General features: G+C 45.5%; 1 protein-coding gene across 1 annotated transcript in view; it reads left to right on the top strand.

Moving 5' to 3' along the window:
- atrn (attractin) overlaps positions 1-24,698 on the top strand; it is a gene marked incomplete in the record, with an annotated part of 72,940 nt that overhangs the window by 17,434 nt on the left and 30,808 nt on the right. The window contains 12 exon segments of the mRNA XM_062522162.1: positions 1,186-1,379; positions 2,340-2,508; positions 5,086-5,176; positions 5,305-5,554; positions 6,598-6,781; positions 7,249-7,403; positions 11,333-11,417; positions 13,188-13,408; positions 13,773-13,894; positions 17,425-17,563; positions 18,724-18,905; positions 22,652-22,868. Coding sequence (XP_062378146.1) covers positions 1,186-1,379; positions 2,340-2,508; positions 5,086-5,176; positions 5,305-5,554; positions 6,598-6,781; positions 7,249-7,403; positions 11,333-11,417; positions 13,188-13,408; positions 13,773-13,894; positions 17,425-17,563; positions 18,724-18,905; positions 22,652-22,868 — 2,009 coding nt within the window.

A 24,698-nucleotide genomic window follows, 5' to 3' on the forward strand; every position in this document is an offset into this window, starting at 1 on the left:
TTCTGTTCTATTCAGCAGCGATACCCCTGTTTACTTTATTCTTGGGTCGGGGGAGGGCAGAGTTATGAAGGGCTTACTAATGCACCTCACTGCAATGCCACCCCCAGTGAACTCATATTTATTTGCAAAACATAAACAACATGGCAGGGCATAGACATAACATCAAATGTTGTCAAAGACGAAATAACATTCCACAACTGATTAGGTTAATTGACAACATGATTGGGTACAGAAGAAGGGAAGATGGGAAGATATTAACAACTCAATAAAAATAAAACTGTGAGGGCAAATAATGCAACAGTTAAGAATAATTCTCCTCAAATGGCAAAGAATTCCTCATCTATTTCACATAATATCATTAGAATATTAAAGGTGCTCTAAGTGTCTAAATGCTTAGCATCTAATCAGGCTTATAGAGTTCATATGTGGTGCCTGAATTCAGGCTTGAGCTCGGCCATGTACGATGTCAAAAAAGACGTCTCTGTATTGTCCCTGAATGTATTTGATCATTTCAGGCACAGGTAATTTCCTGTTTATCAACCCTGTCTAAGTGTCTAAATATCTCATCATTCAGTAGCTGCCTGTCCTCTGAATACACTGTAAAATAAATGCGGTCTCTGTGGACAGCCCAGGCTCCGAAAAACAGCAACAAAAACAGCCTGGTCCAGCCTGGACCAGGAAACATAACAAACTGTTCCAGCCAATCACTGACGAGATAAATGATAAACGAGAGCTTCAGTTGCACGGGAGGGAGGGTGATCCCAGAAAGTTGGCATGTTCCTTTAAAACCTATATTGGATGTCTGGGATCTTCAGGGCCTTCAGATGCCACTGCATGAAAACAGACATGATTCTGTTATAAAAATCACAGGTTAAAACCCCATGCCGAGAAGAAAGTTTCTTGGTGTTTTGAGCCCCCAACGTTGTCTTCAAGGCAGCGCTGCCTGGAAGGTGCTATGGTTAAGGTTAGGGTTAGCGGTAGGATTAAGTGCCTTTAAAGTCAACAGTGGCAGCGCTGCCTGGAAGACGACGTTGGGGGCTCAAAACACTATCGAGAAGAAACCATAGTTACATATATATGCTCTTTATTTCAGAACCTATTCATATTATAGGAAAAATAATATATACATATGCTATGTATGTGCATGTAAACATGTCTGTGTCTGTGTCTGTGTCTGTCATGCAGGATAAACACGTGCCCCAATAACTGCTCGGACCAGGGTGTGTGTCGTGACGGTGAGGACGGACGTGTGCTGTGTGAGTGTGACGAGGGCTGGAAGGGTCACGCGTGTGATATCCCATCATGCCCCGCTGGCTGTGGGCATCCCCAGAGGGGGTCCTGCCGCACTGGCACCTGTGTCTGCAAGTCCAGCTGGCAAGGTGGGTATGGACACACACACACACACGCACACACACGCACGCAGGCTCACACACGCGCACGCACGCAGGCTCACACACAGACACGTGCACACACACACACACACACACACACACACACAAATAAGCTCACACTCAAACTCTAACACACTTGCACGTGCAAGCGCTCAGGCACACACACACACACACATACATACACATTCACACAAGCACACACATACACACACACACACACACAAGCACACACTCACACTCTAAAATGCTCGCGCGCACAAGCACACATGCACACTCACACCATCTAGTCGTTCTGTCAACACTCCCTCTTCCTCTTCCACTTTCTTCCACCCTTCCAACCCACAATGTCCTCTTTGTCCTCCCCCTCTCTTTTTCCCTCTGCTCTTGTGTCTCTCTATCCCAGATTCTATCCCTCTCTTTTCACACCCTCCCTACATTCGCTCTCAATCATACCCCTCTCTCTCTCTCTCTCTTTTCCTTTCACGCTCTCTCCCTCCCTCTCTTTCTCTTTTACTCCATCTCTCATCCTCTGTTTGAAGATGTGTTGATTCATGTATTTGTCCCTGCTTGACCTATCCATCTGCGCAAGGCTCTGCACACAAGGAACCGTTTGTGTGTGTGTGTATGTGCGTGTGCGTGTGCGTACACACGCATGTGTGAGTGAGTGAATGAGCGTTTGGAAGTTTAGACATTACGTTTATTTAGTAGCAGCCTTGTGACAGTTGGTCACACACTCTCTGTCGTACAACTTGTCTGGGTGTTTGCAGTGACGCCTTACTGAAAGATTAAAAGACACTCTTGTTTTTTCTGATATCCATGAAATGCCAAATCAGTGTCACATGATTAATTTAATCTAGCCGGTCATGTGTTCTGAGTGTTTGTGTACACACCACACACACACATACACACACACTTTAATGCTGACTATGTCCGTTCTGTGCTCTACAGGGACAGACTGTTCCATCCCCGTCCCAGGCAATGTGTCCTATTGGAGGAGAGAGGAGTTTGATGACCAGGGCCTGTCCCGGGCCTCCCATAAGGCCGTGGTGCACGAGGGCCTCATGTGGGTGGTGGGGGGCCACGCGTTCAACTACACCGACTACCAGATGGTCAAGGCGTAAGTACTCACGGTAGCAAGCCACAGAGAGAGTGGACGCACTTCCTCAGACACGTACAGTAGGACTTCCTCAGAAACAGAGGTCTTCCTCAGACACATACTGTAAGACTTCCACAGACACGTAGGACTTCCTCAGAAACAGAGGTCTTCCTCAGACACATACTGTAAGACTTCCACAGACACGTAGGACTTCCTCAGAAGCATTGGACTTCCTCAGATACATAAGACTTCCTTAGGACATTCATTTGCCCATTTTGTTTGGTGGACTAGAGATTTCCTAGCCTGGCTCCGCCTTCCTATGTACTTCCGCTCAGTTTTAATTTCCCTTCAGTACGTCGTCTGGGTCTATGGTATATTCGCGGGTTTTTCTCAAGACAAAAATGTGCAGGTCCAATCAGAGGGAGTAGCTGAGAACAATGTCAGACGTTGAGGTTGTACGCTAATTTAAGCATTTCGCGTCATGACCAAACGTTAGCAATTGGTCATGCCAGATCTGAGTGGCTCTGGGCAGGTCCAATAGTTTTAAACCTCAACAGAGTATCCGCATTCAGGGAAGGTCACGCTTCGCAATGATTGAATGTACGAGAGTGTGGTAGGACCAGGCTAGAGATTTCCCTTCACAGGTTCAGATTGCCATGAAGCTGATGGTCAAAGACGTTCACGGTGATGATTAAAGATTGTGAAGCAGAGCAGAGCACTCTTGAATCTTTGGTCATGATCATTCAGGTTCTGCGCTTGTGGAACCTTTTAAAAATTATTTTATGGTACACTGCAGGGCTCTAGATTTCAATCTGGATTTGGCCAGTGAGGAATAGTTAGGGCCTGTTGAGAGTTGGATGAATAACATAATGTTATTTCTGAACTCTTGATGAGTTGGGCAAAATAGAATTGGTGGTTTGTTAGGCTACAGTACTACTTATTGGGCAGCTGAACATTACTTGTTGGTTAGCGTACCATTTAAATTGTTTCTGTTAAAGCAACACTAAAGAGTTTTTCGTACCTTAAAATAATGTTTCCAAAATCATTTCAGCGGTTCATCAACTCGTAACAGGATGAACGGCACTTCTGCTTTCACTTCGTGGCCCTCTATCGGCTATAACCGCACTATGTAACTTTACCAGATTGGGTAGTGTATCTGTAGTTCCATGAAATTAGACATAAGAAACTACAAATTAGACTTGCTCCGATGTCGCAATAGATCATACTTTCATAAAAGCATGCAACATACATGTTGTCTGTAGACATCGTTATTTGCTGGATAAACAAATAGCGTGCGTGCGACAGAGGAAAAGTGCTTTAGTGTTGCTTTAAGTTATGTGCTGGTCACCGCTTACCAACGATCACCTTTCTAGCTAGACAGCTAACTTCATATAATGGATACTATTACCGACATAGGGTGACCGTATGAAGGAGATGCAGCCCATCTTGTCCACTTCATGACCTCCACAAATGGGTCCACTGTTGTCGCTTTTCCCCTTTTTTCTTCTGAACAGAAGATCGCTAACACAACACACACTGCCTCTGTAACCATTGTCGACAGTTCATAACCATTTCCCAGACTGCATTGCACATAAACTCCTTTTTTTATTTGCAGTAGACTAGGAGGCTATGTGGAGGACATGTTGCTTCCAGAGAAGTGGGAGAAGTTCGTGTTCATTCAGTGAGCCCTCTGGGATGTAATCTTAATCAAATCCCCTAGTGTGTGAAGGCCCCTTTGTTTTCGAATCTTGTAGTGGGTGTGTGTGTTTCCGATCAGAGAGAAGATTATCGGTTGAGATTATCTTTATGTGCGTGATGCCACCTGATTTTACAATTGCAGAAGATTTGAAAATCCTGTAATGTAAGCCCAGCTTCAGACACACACACACACACACACACACACACACACACACACAGAGAGACAGACGCACACATACAGACACACTACAATAGGATGATAGAACTACACTGTTCATTCAGATTACCAGCTTCCATCCAAAGAGGGCGGACGTATTTGACATTTAGCAGCACATGTACAGTATTCCCACTCTGGGTGTGCTGCTGGTTGATGACCCTTTGACCTCAGTGCCAAGAGATGATGGCAATTTGTAGAAAAACTCATTAACATCCGTGTGTTGTCAGAGATGGGAGGATCTCATGTCCGTGTGGCTCTCTCTCTCTCTCTCTCTCTCTTTCTCACTCTGCCTCTCTGTCTCTCTCTCTGTCTGTCTCTCATTCTGCCTCTCTCTCTCTCTCTCTCTTTCTCACTCTGCCTCTCTGTCTCTCTCTCTCTCTCTCTCTCATTCTGCCTCTCTCTCTCTCTCTCTGTCTGTCTCTATCACTCTGCCTCTCTGTCTCTCTCTCTCTGTCTGTCTCTCATTCTGCCTCTCTCTCTCTCTCTCTCTCTCTGTCTGTCTCTCATTCTGCCTCTCTGTCTCTCTCTCTCTGTCTGTCTCTCATTCTGCCTCTCTCTCTCTCTCTGTCTGTCTCTATCACTCTGCCTCTCTGTCTCTCTCTCTCTGTCTGTCTCTCATTCTGCCTCTCTCTCTCTCTCTCTGTCTCTCTCTATCACTCTGCCTCTCTCTCTCTCTGCCTCAGGTTCAATCTGTCATCTGAGAGCTGGATGAGCCTGAACCAGTCAGTGAACTCAGTGACCCCTCGCTATGGCCATTCTCTGGCCGTAAACAAGGTACACGCACACACACATGCACACACACACACACACACACATGCACATACACGGTAGTGTTTGAGAGATGATGATGTGTCATTTGAATTAAGCACAGATTGGTAACATCTACTGAATGTTTTGTTTAGGATAAGCTTTACATGTTTGGAGGCAAGATTGATTTCACTGGGAACGTCTCGGCTGAGCTGTGGGTATTCCACATCCGGAACCAGTCCTGGGCTCTGGTGCCGGCGCGGGTTAAGGAACCATACGCGGTGGTGGGCCACTCAGCGCACACGGTCCAGATGAAGCCGGACGGGTCAGAACCGGTCATGCTGGTCATCTTCGGCCACTGCCCCCTGTACGGCTACATCAGCAAGGTCCAGCAGTACAACATCCGTAAGTAATCTCTCACGCGCACATACTTATACCATAATTTCCAAACTATTAGCCGCGACTTATACATTGATTTTACAAAAAATAATTAAACTATGAGGTTTATAAACGGGGGCTGTTAATATGATGTTAGTATAATGTTAATATGGTTTTGTTTCTTTTAACTTGCATAAAACACTGTCCTGTCATTTATTCACAATGTGGCTAATGCACAGAAAATGACTGTACCCTTAACACACACATCTGACACACATCAATCATGTACATGTATACACAAACCCAGATATGAGTGCACATGTGCACATGCACCCTCTCTGTCTTGCCTCTGGCACAGCCACAGACAGTTATTTTTCTTCTTGAGCTCTATAGCACCCTCTGGTGTTTGTTTTGTAAAAGTACAATTTAGATCAGCGATGGAGCTAGACCAAATCATATTCATTCATTAACAATTTGCCTAAAATTGCTTCTAAACCCAACTTAATCTGCATAAGGTTGCGTCCATCTTTCTTGCTTTCTATAGTTCTCAATGAATGCAATACTCACACTCTCGACTCGCACACTGTTATACTCAAACACACACAGCATAACAACATGCTGTTATCTGAAAAGCATTGACAAAATTGTATGAATATTTATACTCTACAAAAACTGTATGAATACTTGTAAATACTGCACAAAAACAATATGAAAAGGATGCCCCCCCCGAAATTGACCCACCCCCTTGTGTTGGACTAAGCAGGGGACCACTGTTCGAGATCATCATTTGGTTTTCTTGCACTCTCATATTCCTCTCCCATTTCTTTTTATCCCTTTATTCCCTTTCTCTCTGTTTTTCTCACTGTCAGTTCAAATCAATGAACTTAATTTATTAAGATTCTCTTGCATACGAAGCCCTTCAGTGTTGAGAAAGTAAAATAGTATGTGCCATATTCTCGAATTTAGTCTAGGGTTAGTCTCAATGTACGTGAAGAGGAGCTGACCCTTTAGACAACATTTGATTATTAATTAACAATTGTTTAATGATCCGTGTGTCCGCCTCCCTCCAGTGAAGAGCGAGTGGAGCGTGCTTGACCCCCAGGGGGCGCTGGTTCAGGGTGGCTACGGGCACAGCAGCGCCTACGACCCGCACACACGCGCCATCTTCATCCACGGCGGCTACAAGGCCTTCAGCGCCAACAAGTACGGCCTGGCCGGGGACCTCTACCGCTACGACGTCGACAAGAACATGTGGTATGTGTGTGTGTGTGTGTCACAGGATGGGGATTAGAAACCCAGGGCAAATATTGTAATTATTAGATATTTATATTTAGTTAATATTTAGTATTTAGTTAATACCTTTTTTTTTTTTTTTTTGAAGATTTGAGGGAATTAGGAAAATCAATGATGTCTGATCTGGAAGGTCCAGAATGATGCATCATGAATCGGCTAAAAATCATTGCAAATATGTGAAGATTACAACCAGTTGAGAAAAAATATGCATTAATTTGGACTCTTGGGAAGCAACAAGTTCGTACCTTTCGTCCCTCCTATAATTTGTCTGCAGCTTATTTTGTTAAAAAATCGTGAGGAAATCGTATAAATCACACCGAACCGTTAATCGTCACATCTGTAGTTTACAAGAATCTGATCCTGTCAGTGTGCTAGTATTGGACAGGGAGGCTGTCTCATGTTGATGACCTCGATCTGGTGGCCCACAGGAGCATTCTGAAGGACAGTGGGTCTTTCCGCTACCTGCACACGGCGGTCATAGCCAGCGGCACCATGCTGCTGTTTGGCGGGAACACGCACAACGACACCAGCATGAGCCACGGAGCCAAGTGCTTCTCCTCGGACTTCATGGCCTACGACCTTGGTGAGTTACACACACGTGCACAACACACACACACACACACACACACACACACACACACACACACACACACACACACACACACACTGCTATAGACACACACAACCCACTCTCCAGGGCAGAATAATGCGATGGGATGTGTAATGAAGCCTCCTGGTCCTGGATATAGTGTATGAAGGTCCTCACCCAAGGGTTTTTGTGGGTAATCCTTACGGTAGTTTAATCTGGGACAGATCAGGCCAGCATTCATTACACGGCTCCTTGGAGTGTTACTTTGATAACAGACACTGTAGAGCCCCTCGCGTTGCATTGAGGCGCGTGCACACACACACACACACACACACACACACACACACACACACACACATACACACACACACACACACACAGTCATTGAGATCAGTGGTCATACTGAGAGCCCACTGTTGAAAGGACCCACCCCGATGAATTAGATTAACGGTAAAATTATTTTACCCAGAGAGCAGGATTCCTGCCGTCACACTTAATCTCTGACCTGAAGATAAGATAAAGCATCTAGAGGTCAGCATTCTCCTCTCCTCCTTTCCTCTCCTCTCCTCTCCTCTCCTCTCCTCTCCTCAGACCGGTTTTATTTGATGCGCAAAATACTGGTATGCCTGCAATATCTGACCTGATTTCAACCCCAAAACAGATCAAAAAAAGCAACTCTGACAGGAAGTCCTAACTCTGACAGGAAGTCCTAACTCTGACAAGAAGTCCTAACTCTGACAGGAAGTCCTAACTCTGACAGGAAGTCCTAACTCTGACAGGAAGTCCTAACTCTGTGCTACAGCACATGAGACAGATAAGGAGATGTGTGTGGGAGATGAAGGCTCACAGCGGCCGAGAGATACTGTAGGTTGTTTGTGCGAGATGAGTCGGATGCTTTGTATCTCACATCTGGTGTGCAAAGGCTTGCGCCGTTTATCTAAATGGCTCGTTATGGCTGATCACAAAAGACGATTTCAGTTAGACCACGAAATATAAATAGTTTTGAATTATGGAAGACAAGGACCCTCGATAGTGGAGTGGGTGTAGAGAGTTGATGTAAGGGTCATGCTCAGAGTCGCATTGCCACGCACCACGCATTGCATCTAACCAGAGCGGTGGTAGCGTAGAGTCCAAGGAGTTGGGCTAGCATGCAGTAGCCCTTGTCATATAACTGACACATATATAGCCCACTTTGGATAAAAATGTCCTGCGCACACATTTTAAATACTTGTATTCGATGTGATTACATTGCACAAGTCAAGTTTTATCAGACACCTAATTGTGTGAATTGTCCCAGATATGTAAGCAGGTCAACATTTTATTAAGGTTGTACAGCTAATTTACACACACACACACACACACACACACACACACACACATTTATTTATTCCACTCACCAGACAGCATGACTACTTGTAAGGCGCTGGTTATTACCAAAGACTCTTGAGTGCTACGCTGCGCTTTGGTTATTTATCTAGTTTTTTTTTTTCTTAGCTACTTCCTCGTCCTGTTTTAGCAGCACAGGGGAATAACAGAGTGCTGCCATGGTAACCGATGTCCCCGTGGTGGAAAAACTCTTAAGGTCACTGAGGAGCTCAAGCTCACTCTGGGTCACTCGTTATCAGGACGCAATGAACTTGCACACACACACACAGACACACACACACACACAGACACACACACACACACACACACACACACACACACACACACACACACACACACACACACACACTCACTCACATACACACACACACACACACACACACACAGTACTAATGTCCATAGCTTAATTTCTCTGCTGCGTTAACGAGGGCAGTTACAACACACTTACACTGATATACTCTATATCTCTATCTCTATCTCTCTCTCTCTCTCTCTCTCTCTCTCTCTCTCACACACACGTTCACACACTCTCTCACACACACACACACACACACACTTTCTCTCTCTCTCTGTCTCTCTCTCTCTCACTCCCACTCTCTGTCTCACACACTCTCAACACACACACACACACACACACACAGTTCCATAACACAAGCTCCACCTGAATGTCAAAAGAGCACAGGAGAGAGACTTTGGCAGGTTTGATCCCAGGTCGCTAGCTCTCGGCCCGGGGGGTGAAAATCTGTCTGAAGCGATGATGTTGGATCAGAACCAGAATCCGACGAGAGAGAGACACCGTTCACTTCTGACGTCTGACACAGACAGCTGGCCCTAATGTCTGGGGGAGAAGGACAAGCCCCTAAAGGCCTGAATATGTGCCGTTGGGATATGGATTTGCCCCTCTACTCCTCCCCATAGCTGCGGTCAGAGAGCGCTGTCTATCTGTCTGGACTCTGCAGAGGATTAGGTAGTGATCAGGCACTTTAAGTCTCCCTCAGAAAAGGGAACAATATCTGAGAGTCCTCACGGTATTTTTTTTGAAGTGCCACAAATTCTTCCGTCACACTCACTCACTGGAGGAAGGACTCGCTCTCTGTACTCGACAGTCTAAAAGCCTGCAGCTAAGAGGAGAAGTCTGTTCTTTCATAACCCTTTCAAACTGCTTCTCTTCTCTCCGAGGACTGGGGCTTTATTGTGCTCTGTCTGTCCCTCGTTTTTCCCCTCTTCACAATGATGGCTTTGATGATCTGAGCCCGTTACAGATTACCTGACCGTGTCCCCGGCCTCGTTTTAGGAAGAACCACACATTAACAGTGACCTCTCAGAAAGACTGACCTCTCATCTCTACGGACTCCTTTCATACATGAGAGTCGGGGCGCGAGGCCTTGCTTATCTGCGCAGTATTGCCGGCCTCTTCAGTCGGAGGGACGTGTGAAATGTGCCACTTGAGTTTGTCTTTGCTGTTATTCAACATCTGCTCGCAGGGGCCGAACTTCTTTCGGCGCAAAAACTAGACAGGAAATGGGGCATGAAAGCGTTGATAGGCAGCACAAATGCAATTAACTTCCAAACTGAATCAGGCGCTCACGATAGCTTTTAACGAGGAGAAACCACCCTTTGAGAAGTTCTGTCTTTATCGAATTAAAAGAGACATTTAAGTTTCCTTTTAACAGTAATGAGTCAGAGATGACAGCCGTCGAGTGCGGATGACACGGGGGCTAATTCAGTCATCAGCACGCGCCAGGCCTTCTCTCTCTCCTCTCTCACTTTCTCTCTCTCTCTCTCTCTCTCTCTCTCTCTCTCTCTCTCTCTCTCTCTCTCTTCCCGCTCCTTAAAAAAAGCATCCTCCTCCCCTCGTCCCTCTGCGAGAGCGCCATAATTAGATTCCTGCAGCCCCTGAAGCTTATCACTAATTATCCGGCCCTAATAAGTACAACTGATTTTAATGAGCTGCCGGGCCATCGCAGGAGCCATTTGGAGCAGCGGCGTTCAGCGCAGTCATTCACACAGGGGCCTCATGGCTGTGCGTCAGCTGCAGTTCCACAAGCAGCCAGCAGAGGGCAGCAGGAGACTGCGCTGAAGCTCCAGACGCTGCGTCGTCTGCACAATCCAGGGGGCTGGTCCCAGTAGTTGAGCAAACATGTGTCTCTTTATTTTTCCCTCGACCATTTTTAGCTCAGCATGCCTTATTGGCATGACAAATGTGTTGAGCTGAGTCATTAAGCACAAAGGAAGATTAGTGTGTTTGTCGATACTGATGTGATTTCGAGACAAATATTCTAACCAATCTTGTTTTTGTATCCCTTTTCATTCTTTTCCTCGCCACTCCCCCCTTCTCTCTCCCTCGCTTTCTCTCTCTCTCTCTCGCCCTCTCTGTCTTTCTTTCTCTCTCTCGCTCTCTCTCTGTCCTTCTTTCTTTCTTTCTCCTTCTCTCTCTCTCTTGCTGTCTCTCTCTTTCTCTCTTTCTTTCCTTCTCTCTCTCTCTCTCTCTCTCTCTCTCTCTCTCTCTCTCTCTCTCTCTCTCTTTCTTTCTCCAGCGTGTGATGAGTGGTCCATCTTACCCAGGCCAGATGTGCATCATGATGTTAACCGCTTCGGGCACTCAGCTGTCTACAGCAACAGGTAACCCCCGACCCCACCAGTTCCCCCCCCTCTGTTACCCCCGTTAACAGGTAACCCCCTAACCCCACCAGTTCCCCCCCTCTATTACCCCTGTTAACAGGTAACCCCCGACCCCATCAGTTTCCCCCCTTTGTTACCTCTGGTAACAGGTAACCCCCGACCCCACCAGTTTCCAACCTCTATTACCCCCGTTAACAGGTAACCCCCAACCCCACCAGTTTCCAACCTCTATTACCCCCGTTAACAGGTAACCCCCGACCCCATCAGTTTCCCCTCCTGTTCCCCCTCTCGCAAACACACTTGCTACTTCCACATCCCTCCAGACCAGTTCAAGTGGCGGCGCAGACAAAGGGGCCATGTCCTTTGATGGAGAGGAAGTGGCACATCACTGTTATGGGGTTAAAACTCCAGCGTCAGGGGGGGAGAAAGCCTCAGGCAATCCCCAGGTTAGAATGTAAATGCACCAAAGATGACTGAACCTACTAGTGTCAGAACACTTTGGGTTAGGACCCTATGAGGGCCACATCAGGGCCACATCAGGGCCACATCAGGGCCACATCAAGGCCCAGAAAAGGCTGTCCTCTGTGGAGCATCTCAGGTCATGCTCCTAGCCTGATGTTGGTTTGATCAGACGGTGGTGGAGTTTGGGTGCTGGCGGTTTTTGGGAGTGTGAAACGATTGAAACGATTGCTCACGTGACTGAAATGGATTCCATTTTTCATAGGGAACATCAAAGGCAACAGCGTGATTAAAAAATGATGGATTTTTCTTGTCTCTGTCTAATTGGCTGGCGATGTAGAATAATTCCATCACGCTGATAGTTGGTGTATAATCATCCTCATTTGTAGATTATGAAAAAGCCAAACTCATGAATCTCATTTGTCAGCCTCAAATGCAACGGAATTACTATCGGAAACTGATTAGAAATAAAGAGCATTTTTTGGGCACAAGGTTGCTTTTGGTTGCACCCATTTTGTAGTGTTTCCGCTTGAGTCACCGAGAAGTGTCTCAGCTGCAATGAAATCCAATGTACCCCATAAGCCTCTGAATCTATTCCTGAATTCAGATCTGAATATGTATTTTTATTTGTATGTGTAGCACGGGTGTCCTGTGTACTCTTAAGTCCCCGACCGTCTTTCACCCTTTTTTTCTCACCCTCTCCTTTTGTCCTCTCTCTCTCTCTCTCTCTCTCTCTCTCTCTCTCTCTCTCTCTCTCTCTCTCTCTCTCTCTCTTTCCATTTATCTCCATTCCATGTCACTTTTCCGAATTCAAATGAATGCACATAATTTATTAAGATTTATTTGCACAAAAGGCATGCTTGCGTCGCAAAAGCAAAATGTTTTAGGACTAATATTTAAGCATTTAAACACTGTTTAACATATTTTCTCCCTCTGCCACCTCCCCATCCCCATCCCCACTCTCTCTGTCTCTTTCTGTCTGTCTGACTCTTTGTCTTTCTGTCTCTGTCTCTATCTGTCTCTCTCTCTCTCCCTCTGTCTGTCTCTCTCTCTTTCTGTCTCTCTCACTCTCTGTTTGTCTGTCTCTCTCTCTTTCTGTCTCTCTCACTCTCTGTTTGTCTGTCTCTCTCTGTTTGTCTGTCTCTCTCTTTCTGTCTCTCTCACTCTCTGTTTGTCTGTCTCTCTCTGTTTGTCTGTCTCTCTCTCTCTCTGTTTGTCTGTCTCTCTCTGTTTGTCTGTCTCTCTCTCACTCTCTGTCTGTCTGTCTCTCTCTCTCTCTCTCTCTCTCTCTCTCTCTCCTTCCCTCCTCAGTATGATGTATGTGTTTGGAGGCTTTAACAGCCTCCTGCTGAGGGACGTTCTGCAGTTCTCCCCGGTGAGCTGCGCGGCGTTCGGTAGCCAGGACGACTGCCTGTTGGCGTGGGCGGGCGCGCGCTGCGTGTGGAACGCCACCACCAAGGCGTGCCGGCCCTGGGAGACCGCCTCGCTGGACCAGCAGGACCAGCTGCTCAGCACCTGCGCACCCAAGACCTGTGAGCTACGCCACGCTCGCCGTGTGTGTGTGTGTGGGGGGGGGGGGGCACCCAAGACCTGTGAGCTACGCAACACTCGCCGTGTGTGTGTGTGTGTGTGTGTGTGTGTGTGTGTGTGTGGGCAAACAACACCTGTGAGCAACGGCAACTCTCGTCTCTCACTCTGTGTGTTGGTGTGAGTGTGTGTGTGTGTGTGTGTGTTTTGCGGTTGAAGATGTTGTAAAGATGGCTAGTTATCTGCATGTTACTTTTATATAGGCATTTACATTTGATCTTTATGCTGTGAATATATGTAGTACTATTTATTTGTGTGTATGTGTGTGTGTGTGTGTGTGTGTTTAATGACATGTGTTATTTGTCCCAGATGCTGATAATGGCACGTGTAACCAGTACTCCGACTGCTACAGCTGCACGGTGAACACCAACGGATGCCAGTGGTGCTCTGACCAGTGTGTGTCCTACGGCAGCAACTGCACCTCTGCAGCGGTGAGACATCACGCACACACACACACACACACACACACACACACACACACACACAAACTCAGGCAGGCCCACCCCTCTCCACCTGTGCTTGTACATGAATGAAAACAGCCATTCCAGGATTGTTGCCGCCGCACAGAAAAACGGTCGACTGCGTCGCAATTCAATCTGAAAACGGAAAACAGAAACACACGTTGGGAAATTGACCGGTGATTAGATATCTGATTACTTTTATACGCGTCTCCAGGCTTCAACCGGGCCTGCTGGAGCAGCAAGAGACAGCCAGGAGGAGATAACAGTAGAGAGGAGAGGAGGAGGAGGAGGAGAAGAGAGGAGTGGGGGAGGAGGAGAGAGGAGTGGAGGAGAAGAGAGAGGAGTGGAGGAGAAGAGAGAGGAGTGGAGGAGAAGAGAGGAGTGGGGAAAGACGAGAGAGGAGTGGAGTAGGAGGAGAGAGGAGGAGGAGGAGAGCAGTGGAGGAGGAAGAGGACAAGAGGAGGAGAGAGGAGGAGGAGGAGAGCAGTGGAGGAGGAAGAGGACAAGAGGAGGAGAGAGGAGTGGAGTAGGAGGAGAGAGGAGGAGGAGGAGAGCAGTGGAGGAGGAAGAGGACAAGAGGAGGAGAGAGGAGGAGGAGGAGAGCAGTGGAGGAGGAAGAGGACAAGAGGAGGAGAGAGGAGTGGAGGAGGAGAGGGAGAGAGAGGAGAGGAGGAGGAGGAGGAGGAGGAGGAGAGCAGTGGAGGAGGAAGAGGACAAGAGGAGGAGAGAGGAGTGGAGGAGGAGAGCGAGAGAGAGGAGAGGAGGAGGAGGAGGAGGAGGAGGGAGGTAGCTAACATGGTGCTGTGGTACAGCCAGCATGAGCAAGTAGCAGCTGAGATGGACAGCAAGCACAGAGATGTGGCCTCATTACAGTGTATCAGCAAACACAGAGGCCCTGCATTTAGTCCAGAGTGGATGGATGTACCACACAGAACATGAGATAGTAGCCTGATAGTAGATACTAATAGATAGTGATATCTCTTTGGGTTTTGTTTCTTCTGACATCAGAAGTGCGTTATGATAGCGTTTTGTCCTGCCCTAGAGTCACTAGAAACTGCCTTTCAATGCTCAATGCTCTGTGAAAACCCATCCCTACTCTGCCCTCTGGTCGCCCTGACCTTGACCTCTGATCTCTGAACTCTGACCTATTATCGTGGTGCTGTATAAAACAAGCGTTTAAAGTTGAGGCGCAGCAGTGCGGCCACTTGTGAAACGCTCGTCTGGAGCCCTGGGAAGCAGAAGCAGTGCCAGCTCCGCACAGCAGGCATTTTGGGTTTTATTATTACGTCTGATATGGAGCAGATTTTTACCAGCTGTTTGGATTTTCTCTGACCAGCCACTCGTAAACCCATTAATAGATAGTTTGCGAATATGACACAGGCTGTGCCAGATATCAATATCACCAACTTGCATGCGTAGTCTAGATCGGGGTTTTTCAAAAAGTGGGTGCTGGGGCACCCGGAGGTGCCGTGACGCGTGCCCAGTGGTGCCGCTGAATAGTTCAAACCTCACCTTCTCATAATAATGCTCTGGTGCCGCTGAATAGTCCAAACCTCACCTTCTCATAATAATGCTCTGGTGCCGCTGAATAGTCCAAACCTCACCTTCTCATAATAATGCTCTGGTGCCGCTGAATAGTCCAAACCTCACCTTCTCGTAATAATGCTCAGTGGTGCCGCTGAATAGTCCAAACCTCACCTCCTCGTAATAATGCTCAGTGGTGCCGCTGAATAGTCCAAACCTCACCTTCTCGTGATAGTGCTCTGGTGCCGCTGAATAGTCCAAACCTCACCTCCTCATGATAATGCTCTGGTGCCGCTGAATAGTCCAAACCTCACCTTCTCATGATAATGCTCTGGTGCCGCTGAATAGTCCAAACCTCACCTTCTCATGATAATGCTCTGGTGCCGCTGAATAGTCCAAACCTCACCTTCTCATGATAATGCTCTGGTGCCGCTGAATAGTCCAAACCTCACCTTCTCATGATAATGCTCAGTGGTGCCGCTGAATAGTCCTAACCTCACCTTCTCATGATAATGCTCAGTGGTGCCGCTGAATAGTCCAAACCTCACCTTCTCATGATAATGCTCAGTGGTGCCGCTGAATAGTCCAAACCTCACCTTCTCATGATAATGCTCAGTGGTGCCGCTGAATAGTCCAAACCTCACCTTCTCATGATAATGCTCAGTGGTGCCGCTGAATAGTCCAAACCTCACCTTCTCATGATAATGCTCAGTGGTGCCGCTGAATAGTCCAAACCTCACCTTCTCATGATAATGCTCTGGTGCCGCTGAATAGTCCAAACCTCACCTTCTCATAATAATGCTCTGGTGCCGCTGAATAGTCCAAACCTCACCTTCTCATAATAATGCTCAGTGGTGCCGCTGAATAGTCCAAACCTCACCTTCTCATAATAATGCTCAGTGGTGCCGCTGAATAGTCCAAACCTCACCTTCTCATAATAATGCTCAGTGGTGCCGCTGAATAGTCCAAACCTCACCTTCTAATAATAATGCTCAGTGGTGCCGCTGAATAGTCCAAACCTCACCTTCTCATAATAATGCTCTGGTGCCGCTGAATAGTCCAAACCTCACCTTCTCATAATAATGCTCTGGTGCCGCTGAATAGTCCAAACCTCACCTTCTCATAATAATGCTCAGTGGTGCCGCTGAATAGTCCAAACCTCACCTTCTCATAATAATGCTCTGGTGCCGCTGAATAGTCCAAACCTCACCTTCTCATAATAATGCTATGATGATAAAAAGCAGTTATGGCCCATTCAGCATATCACAAGGTTAAATATAAAATGGCATGGAAGAGTTCAGATGATGCACAAAGGAGGTTGAGAGTGCAAAGTAAATAAAAAAGTTGATTAGGGCTGCGGTGGATGGAGAGAGATATGTTTAAGGGTGTCGTGAGCCCGAAAGGTTCGGGAGCCACTGGTCTAGATCATCTTTGCCAATATGGGCGGATTTTTATCCGTTTGTTTTTAATCATAGAGGGCCATAATACAGGTCAAAGTCCAATCCTCTATCTCTAGGATTAGCACTTCTCCACTATGATTATCCAAGAACACATAATCACACCTCTTGAACCAATTGGCAGTATGTGTGAATGTTTCCTCATGGACACCCATTTTGTTAGCTCTTCTTTCAGACTAGTGAGTTTTCTTTTGTCCATGTTAGCCGACATTCGTCTGTGATGTTGATCTCTGATATGAGGTCACAGTCTCTTCTGGGTCCTTCCTCAGTAGAGTTAAAGAGACCCTATGCAACTTTTTCATAGTCATAAAATCGCTCAGAAATCGTTGTTTTGCTTGACTGACCAGTTTCATCGAAAAAAGTAATATTTCCTCCCGCCCCCAGTGTCCCTATCCACTATTGCAACCTTGCAGTTTGTTCAGGAGACGATCGTTCCTTGTTTACATCTGGAAGTCTGAGACGCGTAAGGAACAAGAAGAACCACACTTGCAATTTATATATTTCATTTATACATTTCAGGGTGCCGTGGCAGAATATGAGGCCTGTCCGAAGGACAACCACTCGTACGTGTGTAATAAGAAGACCAGCTGTAAGAGCTGTGCCACTGACCAGAACTGCCAATGGGAGCACAGGAACCAGGAGTGCATCACCCTGCCCGGTAACAAGCCCTTTAGAACACCCACTGGTCACTTACAGGCCACCAGAGACTGCTTTTGCATCACATCATTGCCATTATCATATGATGATGCAGCATTCCACAAAGTGGTTTGTTTTCCCCATCATCAAGTTACCCAATAGGCTAAACATATAGTCTTAACTCAAAGCTTTAAGCATATGTCTGTTAGATCAGCTACAGACAACGAGTGACAGACAGAGCGACATTTTTTAAAGTCACATTGTTGTCAATTTCATATGATGATTTATCATTCCACAAAATGGTTTGTCTTCTGTATCATCAAGTTATCTAATAGGCTAAACATATAGTCTTAACTCAAAGCTTTAAGCTTATGTCTGTTAGATCAGCTACAGACAACGAGTGACAGACAGAGCGAAAAAATGTTAAGTCACATTTTTGTCAATTTCATTATTTCATATGATGATTTATCATTCCACAAAATGGGTTGTCTTCTGTATCGTCATGTTATTCAGTAGGCAAAGTATTCAGTATAGTCTTAACTCAAAACAGCTATCAGGCTTATGTCATTTTGATCTGTAAAACAAATGCAGTCATGCTTAAATTCTGCTCACTGCACATTCGTTATATTATACTATTCAGTATTCAGTACTGAATGCTTAGTTGTGATGTTTTTCCCTATCGTCCTGTTGATGTGGGCATATAATTAGACTACAGGCCTTCTACAGGAATATGGTGTCTGAATGCACTAGTCCAGGCTATAGATACTACAACCCCGAAACTTGATAATAACACAACAGGAAATCTAACATGGAGCCGGATTAGCATGGTTTGAATAGTGGGATTAAAAGGCCGTGCTGGAGAAGTCCCGTTAAGTCAGTCGGGTTCTTTGGCCAGCATGTGTGGGGTTAGTTAACAGATGCCAGCGTCTATTTGCAGCATGCCTCACCTCTGTTGTTCTGAATAGACTAATCCTGAGGAACAGCAAAACATCTTGCCATCCTTTTTTTTGTTTGTTTTTTTTCCTCTCTTGATTCCTAACCTCCGCCCCTCTCTTTCCACTTCCCTCTGTCTGTCTTATTTCCCCACTCCTTTTTCCCCACTCTTTTTTTACCTGCTCTCGCTCTCTTATCTCTCCCTTCTTCCCCTCCTCTCGCCCCCCCCTGTCTCGTCTCCGTCCGCAGAGAACGTGTGCGGGGAGAACTGGCACCTGGTGGGGAACTCGTGCCTGAAGCTGGTCACGGTCAAGGACAACTACGACAACGCCAAGCTGCAGTGCCGCAGCAGCAACGCCGCGCTGGCCTCGCTCACCTCGCAGAAGAAGGTGCAGTTTGTGCTCAAGGAGATGCAGAGCCGCTCCCTCCCGGTGAGTCCGCGCAACGCAACGCAACGCAACGCAACGCAACGCAACGCAACGCAGGAAACAGATCTCCAGTGCTAATGTTACCTGAAAGGAGACATAGAATGGAGATGGATTGGTTTTGATGAATTAGGAGAGGTTGTGCGTAACCAAAGAGCTATCATGAACATGAGGCATGGTTGTGCCCTCCTTCATATGAAAGTCTTGAACTTAGAAAAAGCATTTCAATACTCACCCTAAATAGTTTGAATTGGGCTTGTAAAATTGCAACTGAGCTTATTTGTTATAAATCAAAGTTGAGTGTATGCTATTTTAACATCAGAGAACACAGTGCAATACTCAATTGATCCATTCTGTGTGCTCTTTAAGCATGCATGTAATGCTTTTTAATTGACATTTACATTTGTGGATTTACATCTGCATTGTGCATATGGATTATCTATAATCTGTTTTATGTATAGAAATATATGAATATCTTGTTAAGCAGTGATCTTTAATTAATAAGTAGAAGCACAAACTAAACTAGAAATGCAATTCCAAGGAATTACCAGTGCATGAAAATGCCAAAAATGAAATGTACAATATAATTTGTAGTTAACACAAATAATATAAAAAAAGAGAGATGGGGTAAAACTGAGCGACTGAGGATTTACCACTGATCTATAAATAGGTCATTGAGATTGTTAGGTGTTGCTAAGACATATATGGTGGTTGCTAGGTTGACGTGGTTTAATAAATGTTGATAGGCAGATAGTTTAATAGACATAGTTTAAGGGCTGTGTAGAGGTAGACGGTTTAATGGATGTTGATGAGACAGATAGTTTAATGAATGTTGATAGACAAATAGTTTAATGGATGTATAGGTAGATTGATGGATGTTGATAGGAGGACAGTTTAATGAAGGAATAAATAGTTGGAAGTAAATGGATGGAGAGAAAGTGGAAATGGAAAGTTGAATTGAATGGAAAGTGGTCTTTGTTAACATTACTAGGGTGATTGCGATGATTTCTATATTGTTGCTAGGGTAATTGAGATACAGTAGCTGTTAGGTTTATCATAGGGTATTCATAGTGGTTACTCTGCTATGTAGGTTGCTAAATTAGGTGGAGGTTCCTAGGTGGTAATTGAATCAGACATGAGTGTTGATAAACAGAAGGACAATTTCCAAACTGATCATATATAGATAACACACCAGCATGGAGCTCTTGAACAGTCCAAAGGCAAACTAGGCTTAGTTTATTTTATAACCTAACATCGATATTATGTTGTGATATGAAGTCATGCATTTATGGTTAAACCATGAATGGTTGGGTTTTTTTGCTACAATAAACTCTGCAATTTAGGATGAGAGCACGAGGGATCACAGCAAGAGATAATTTGAGTAGACAATATGCGTGGATAAATAACTTTTTTAGAAATTGTGAAATCTTCAGAGGTCATTCTTTTACTGTCTATCATGCAGGCTCACATTGCCTACGTTAAACATCATAATTGTATGGTTATGGTTATGGTTATGGTTATTTAGCAGACGCCTTTGTCCAAAGCGACATACAAATATATAACAATACAAATTAAATTAACAGTGAACAATTACAAAATAAGGGAGAATAGTAATATTATCAGTAAAACAATAATTTTAAGCACTAACCTAATGAGAAATAAAACAGTGAAATGAGAATAGCAATCAAATAAGTCACTCAGTTAATTAAATATAATAATAATAACTAAAGCATTGTATGGCTAAATTTAAGGACAGTAGCAAAATAAATGTCAAATTCTATCAATGGACAAATTATAACAAAACAATACTATTATACAAACCATAACACATCACAAACTCAAAGGAGTAAGTGCATATTAAACAAATATGACCCCTCTTAAAAGATCCAAAGCTGTTGCTGGAACGGAGAGCACTGGGCAACTCATTCCACCAACACGGAACCACTGAAGAATAGGATCTACAATTTGATTGTTGATAATGTATTGCATTATCGTGACTGTAGAAGAGCTAGGTTTGCATTGCACACAAAAATCACTGTTAGGCGACGCCGACGTAATTGGCTGAATGATTAGGTCTACATTTTTCAAGTTGATAAAATATTCAACGGTCATTTCGGCAGGCTGTGTAGCCGAACCTGTTGAGTTCCTGAAATAGTTGTGTCAACTTAGGGGTGGAGTTTTAGGTACGTGTGTTTGCATGTGTTTGTTTGAGCAGGTCGGAGTCGGAGAGTGAAGGAGTTGGACAGAGAGGTCTGTTAAAGAATGCTCTGTTAAAAGCGTGAGTTGTGGCTAAGACAGCAACTCGGTTGTGATATAAGCTACTTGGTTGATAAATAAAGCACGGGAAGTGCCTCAAGTGTGACAAAGTGTCTGGAGTAGGCTATTACAATATTCATCCTGGCTGTAGCCTAACTTTAGATGAAGCAGTAGGCTATGAGTTTCAACGGAGTATTAACGGTGGTAAACATTTAAATGTTATGCCTATTAAATCGCCTGCCAAAAGACGGGGATCAACACCGGGAGTTGACATTGATTCAGTGAAGTTAGCTTTATTTACAGCTGAACTATTTAGGTCTCTCGTGGTCTGCGTTATTTTAATTCAAGTAGCCTAGGCTAGCAATTTTGCCTGGCTTGATAACGTTAGGCTATTTGTTTTAGTCGGAAAATCGTTTGGTTTGTTACGTTAACCGCACTTTGCCAGATGTGCTGCCAGATGTGGGCTAATAATAGCAGAAGCAAGCTAGGACCAGTCCAAGTTGTTTGTTGCCTGCTAGTTAGCGAGACAGTCTAGTGCTTCAGATTATATCCAGTGGTTTATCTAGCCCAAGTATGTTCAGGTGGCATACACACAACAATCCGTTTTAATGGTTTTATGTTGACAAGTCGTCATGTTGTACAGAAACACGATAGTAGTTCATCAGTAGTTCATGATAACCACAATAGGTTATCATGGGTCAACAAGCTAACTCTACCGTTAGAGAGCTTACGTTAACCTACAATGATCTGTATGTCCTGAACACATTTATGTCGCATATAAACAACAAACCGTGTCAAAATAAACCATTAAAAGTGGTCAAGAAACCTTAATTCACATTTAATATTTCCAGTTACGACCCCCAGGGCCGCCGCCATTGTTTTCTGATTTTTTTGTTACTCCCGCCTCTGTGTACAACGCAGGCTTCTGATTTGCTCTGAGTGGTTCACATTTGCATAAAGATTCTATGATGTCACGATCACAATGTTAAGTCTATGGGGAAATTTTAATAGTTTTTAATTTATAGTTTAAAAAGTATAAAAGTTACAAAGTAGAAAAGTCATAGCAACCTAATCCATTACAAGACCTATGTTACAGAGTTTGAATGAAGTTTCTAAGTTAAACGGTTGAAGAGAAATTGCGTACAGAAAAATCGATCAGCGGAATAATAATAAGAGGAATAAGAAATAGGATAACATGCACTGTAATTATTCTAAAAGTATGATAGGAAGGCTGTGAATATGCTTTGGTGAAAGTACAGCTATAAAATACTGAGGGGAAAAAACATGTAGATTATAATGATAAGAGAAGATGATGATGATGATGGTGGTAATGATGATAAACCTCAACCTCCTACTCCTTGATGTAATTCATGAGTATGCAGGAATATGTGGACTGATATCTTGTGTGTGTGTGTGTGTGTGTGTGTGTGTGTGTGTGTGTGTGTGTCTGTATATGTATATGTGTGTGTGTGTGTGTGTGTGTGTGCGTGTGTCAGAATAAGGTGGTGTCTCCATGGGTGGGCCTGAGGAAGATTAACGTGTCGTACTGGTGCTGGGAGGACATGTCCCCCTTCACCAACTCCCTGCTGCAGTGGTTGCCAGGGGAACCCAGCGGCGCTGGTTTCTGTGGTTACCTGGCTGAGCCCACCTCCTACGGCCTCCGCGCTGCCAACTGCATCAGCCCCGTCAATGGCAGCCTGTGTGAGCGCCCAGGTAGCTAACGCACACACACACACACACACACACACACACACACTTTCTCATTCTCATTCATTCAAACATGCAGACACACAGACACACGCACATACACACTCACTCATATATTTATAGCCATATACACATTTTCATTTACTCACATGGGCACACACACACACACACACACACACATTCTTGCACAGACTGAGTTACACATTCGTACACACTCACGCAGGCAAACCCAATGCATAGATTTTAAGAAGTCATTATACGTGGTGTAAAATCAGTGTAGTTCCCCAGGCAACCTGCAGCATATGCACGCGCGGCACACACACACACATCTCCCTGTACACACACACACACACACAAGCCGTTATAGGAATGTATTATTTTTGGTCCGCAGATAATAGACTGCGCCAAACAAAAGCACCTCCGGTGTGACAGCGCCGTGCACAACTGATTTGCTTTTCCCTGGTAAGAGGTAGAGGAGTGGGCACAAACACCCCCCCCCCACCTCCCGCGCCACCCCTCCTCGTACCCACCCCTCGGCTTACGGCGTTGGCAGAGGCTGCGCAGATTCCTGCAAGGCTGCCTGGCCTTTGTCGGGCACATGCCAAGGATTTTCCTGCCCACGCTCTGCTCCGTCTGTAAGCGCACGCACGCACGCACGCACGCGCGCAGGCAGGAAGGAAGGAAAGCAGCTCGGGGATCAGCGCGGCGCAGGCTTCTGCCAGAGCCGTGCTTTTTAGATCGCTCCTCCGCAATTAACAGGGCTCTGGTGCTGTTTTTAAGGCGCTTGCTCGCTTTCTGTTTACACGGCATTAGAGGCGCGAGCCGAGCCAAAACGCTTCCCCAGCCAGATTGCAGCCCGAGCGGACGAATTAGATGGGTTTGCCAGGCGGAGAAAACGGTAAACAAAAAAAAAAAAAAAAATCATCCGTTTAGCTCCCATTCATCTATCTCCATCGCATGTTAGTGTGGGATGTTTTGAGGATGTCTTCCCCCCCCCCCAAATCTGCTCGTTTTATTGGGTTTTTCCAAAACTCTCGATTTGTCGTATCTGTGATCTCTCGACGGCACATGAGTCCTGCCTCGCGGCGTTGGGTCCAGGTGCCAACTTCACTCGTGGGTCACCTCAGGGGCGCGCTGCTAATTTGATTACAGACACCTGTGCTTTAGCACCTCACTTAATGGCCCTGTGTCGAGAGCACGCTGTTGAGCTGTCTGTCTTACTTGCTCACTCACTCACTCACTCAAACATACACACTCACACTCACACACACACTATACAGACACAAACACACACACATTCTCCTACACACACACACACTCTCTCTCACACAGACACACTTTCGCACACACACACACACACACACACACACAGACACACACACACACACACACTCTCACATACACACACTTTCACAGAGATATACACATTCTCACACACACACACACACACACACACACACACACACACACTCACACACACTCACACACAGCTCTTAGGCATGCAATCTGGTGGAATGAAGCTTGTTCCACGCCGGCCCTGTTGACATGCTCTCTCAGCTCTAATGGCTCTCTGACTGTAGGCCCTCATTGGCCAGGTGTCACAGGTGAGTGTTGGTTCGCTCTGCTGGACAAATGGGCCTTTAAGCGTCAGATATAGCTGCACAATTAGACCAATCGAGTGTCACTCATTCTAGGACACACACACACACACACACACACACACACATATCTCCTTCTTGTTTTTTCTTTCTCCGGGCAGATTAAGGTTGGATTCTGCTCTAGTTATCTCCTTCCCATCAAAGCTGCATGTTTATGACTTGAGCTCTTCTTGAACGT

Source organism: Sardina pilchardus, chromosome 20 (assembly GCF_963854185.1).
Source record: "Sardina pilchardus chromosome 20, fSarPil1.1, whole genome shotgun sequence".
Lineage (NCBI taxonomy): Eukaryota > Metazoa > Chordata > Actinopteri > Clupeiformes > Clupeidae > Sardina > Sardina pilchardus.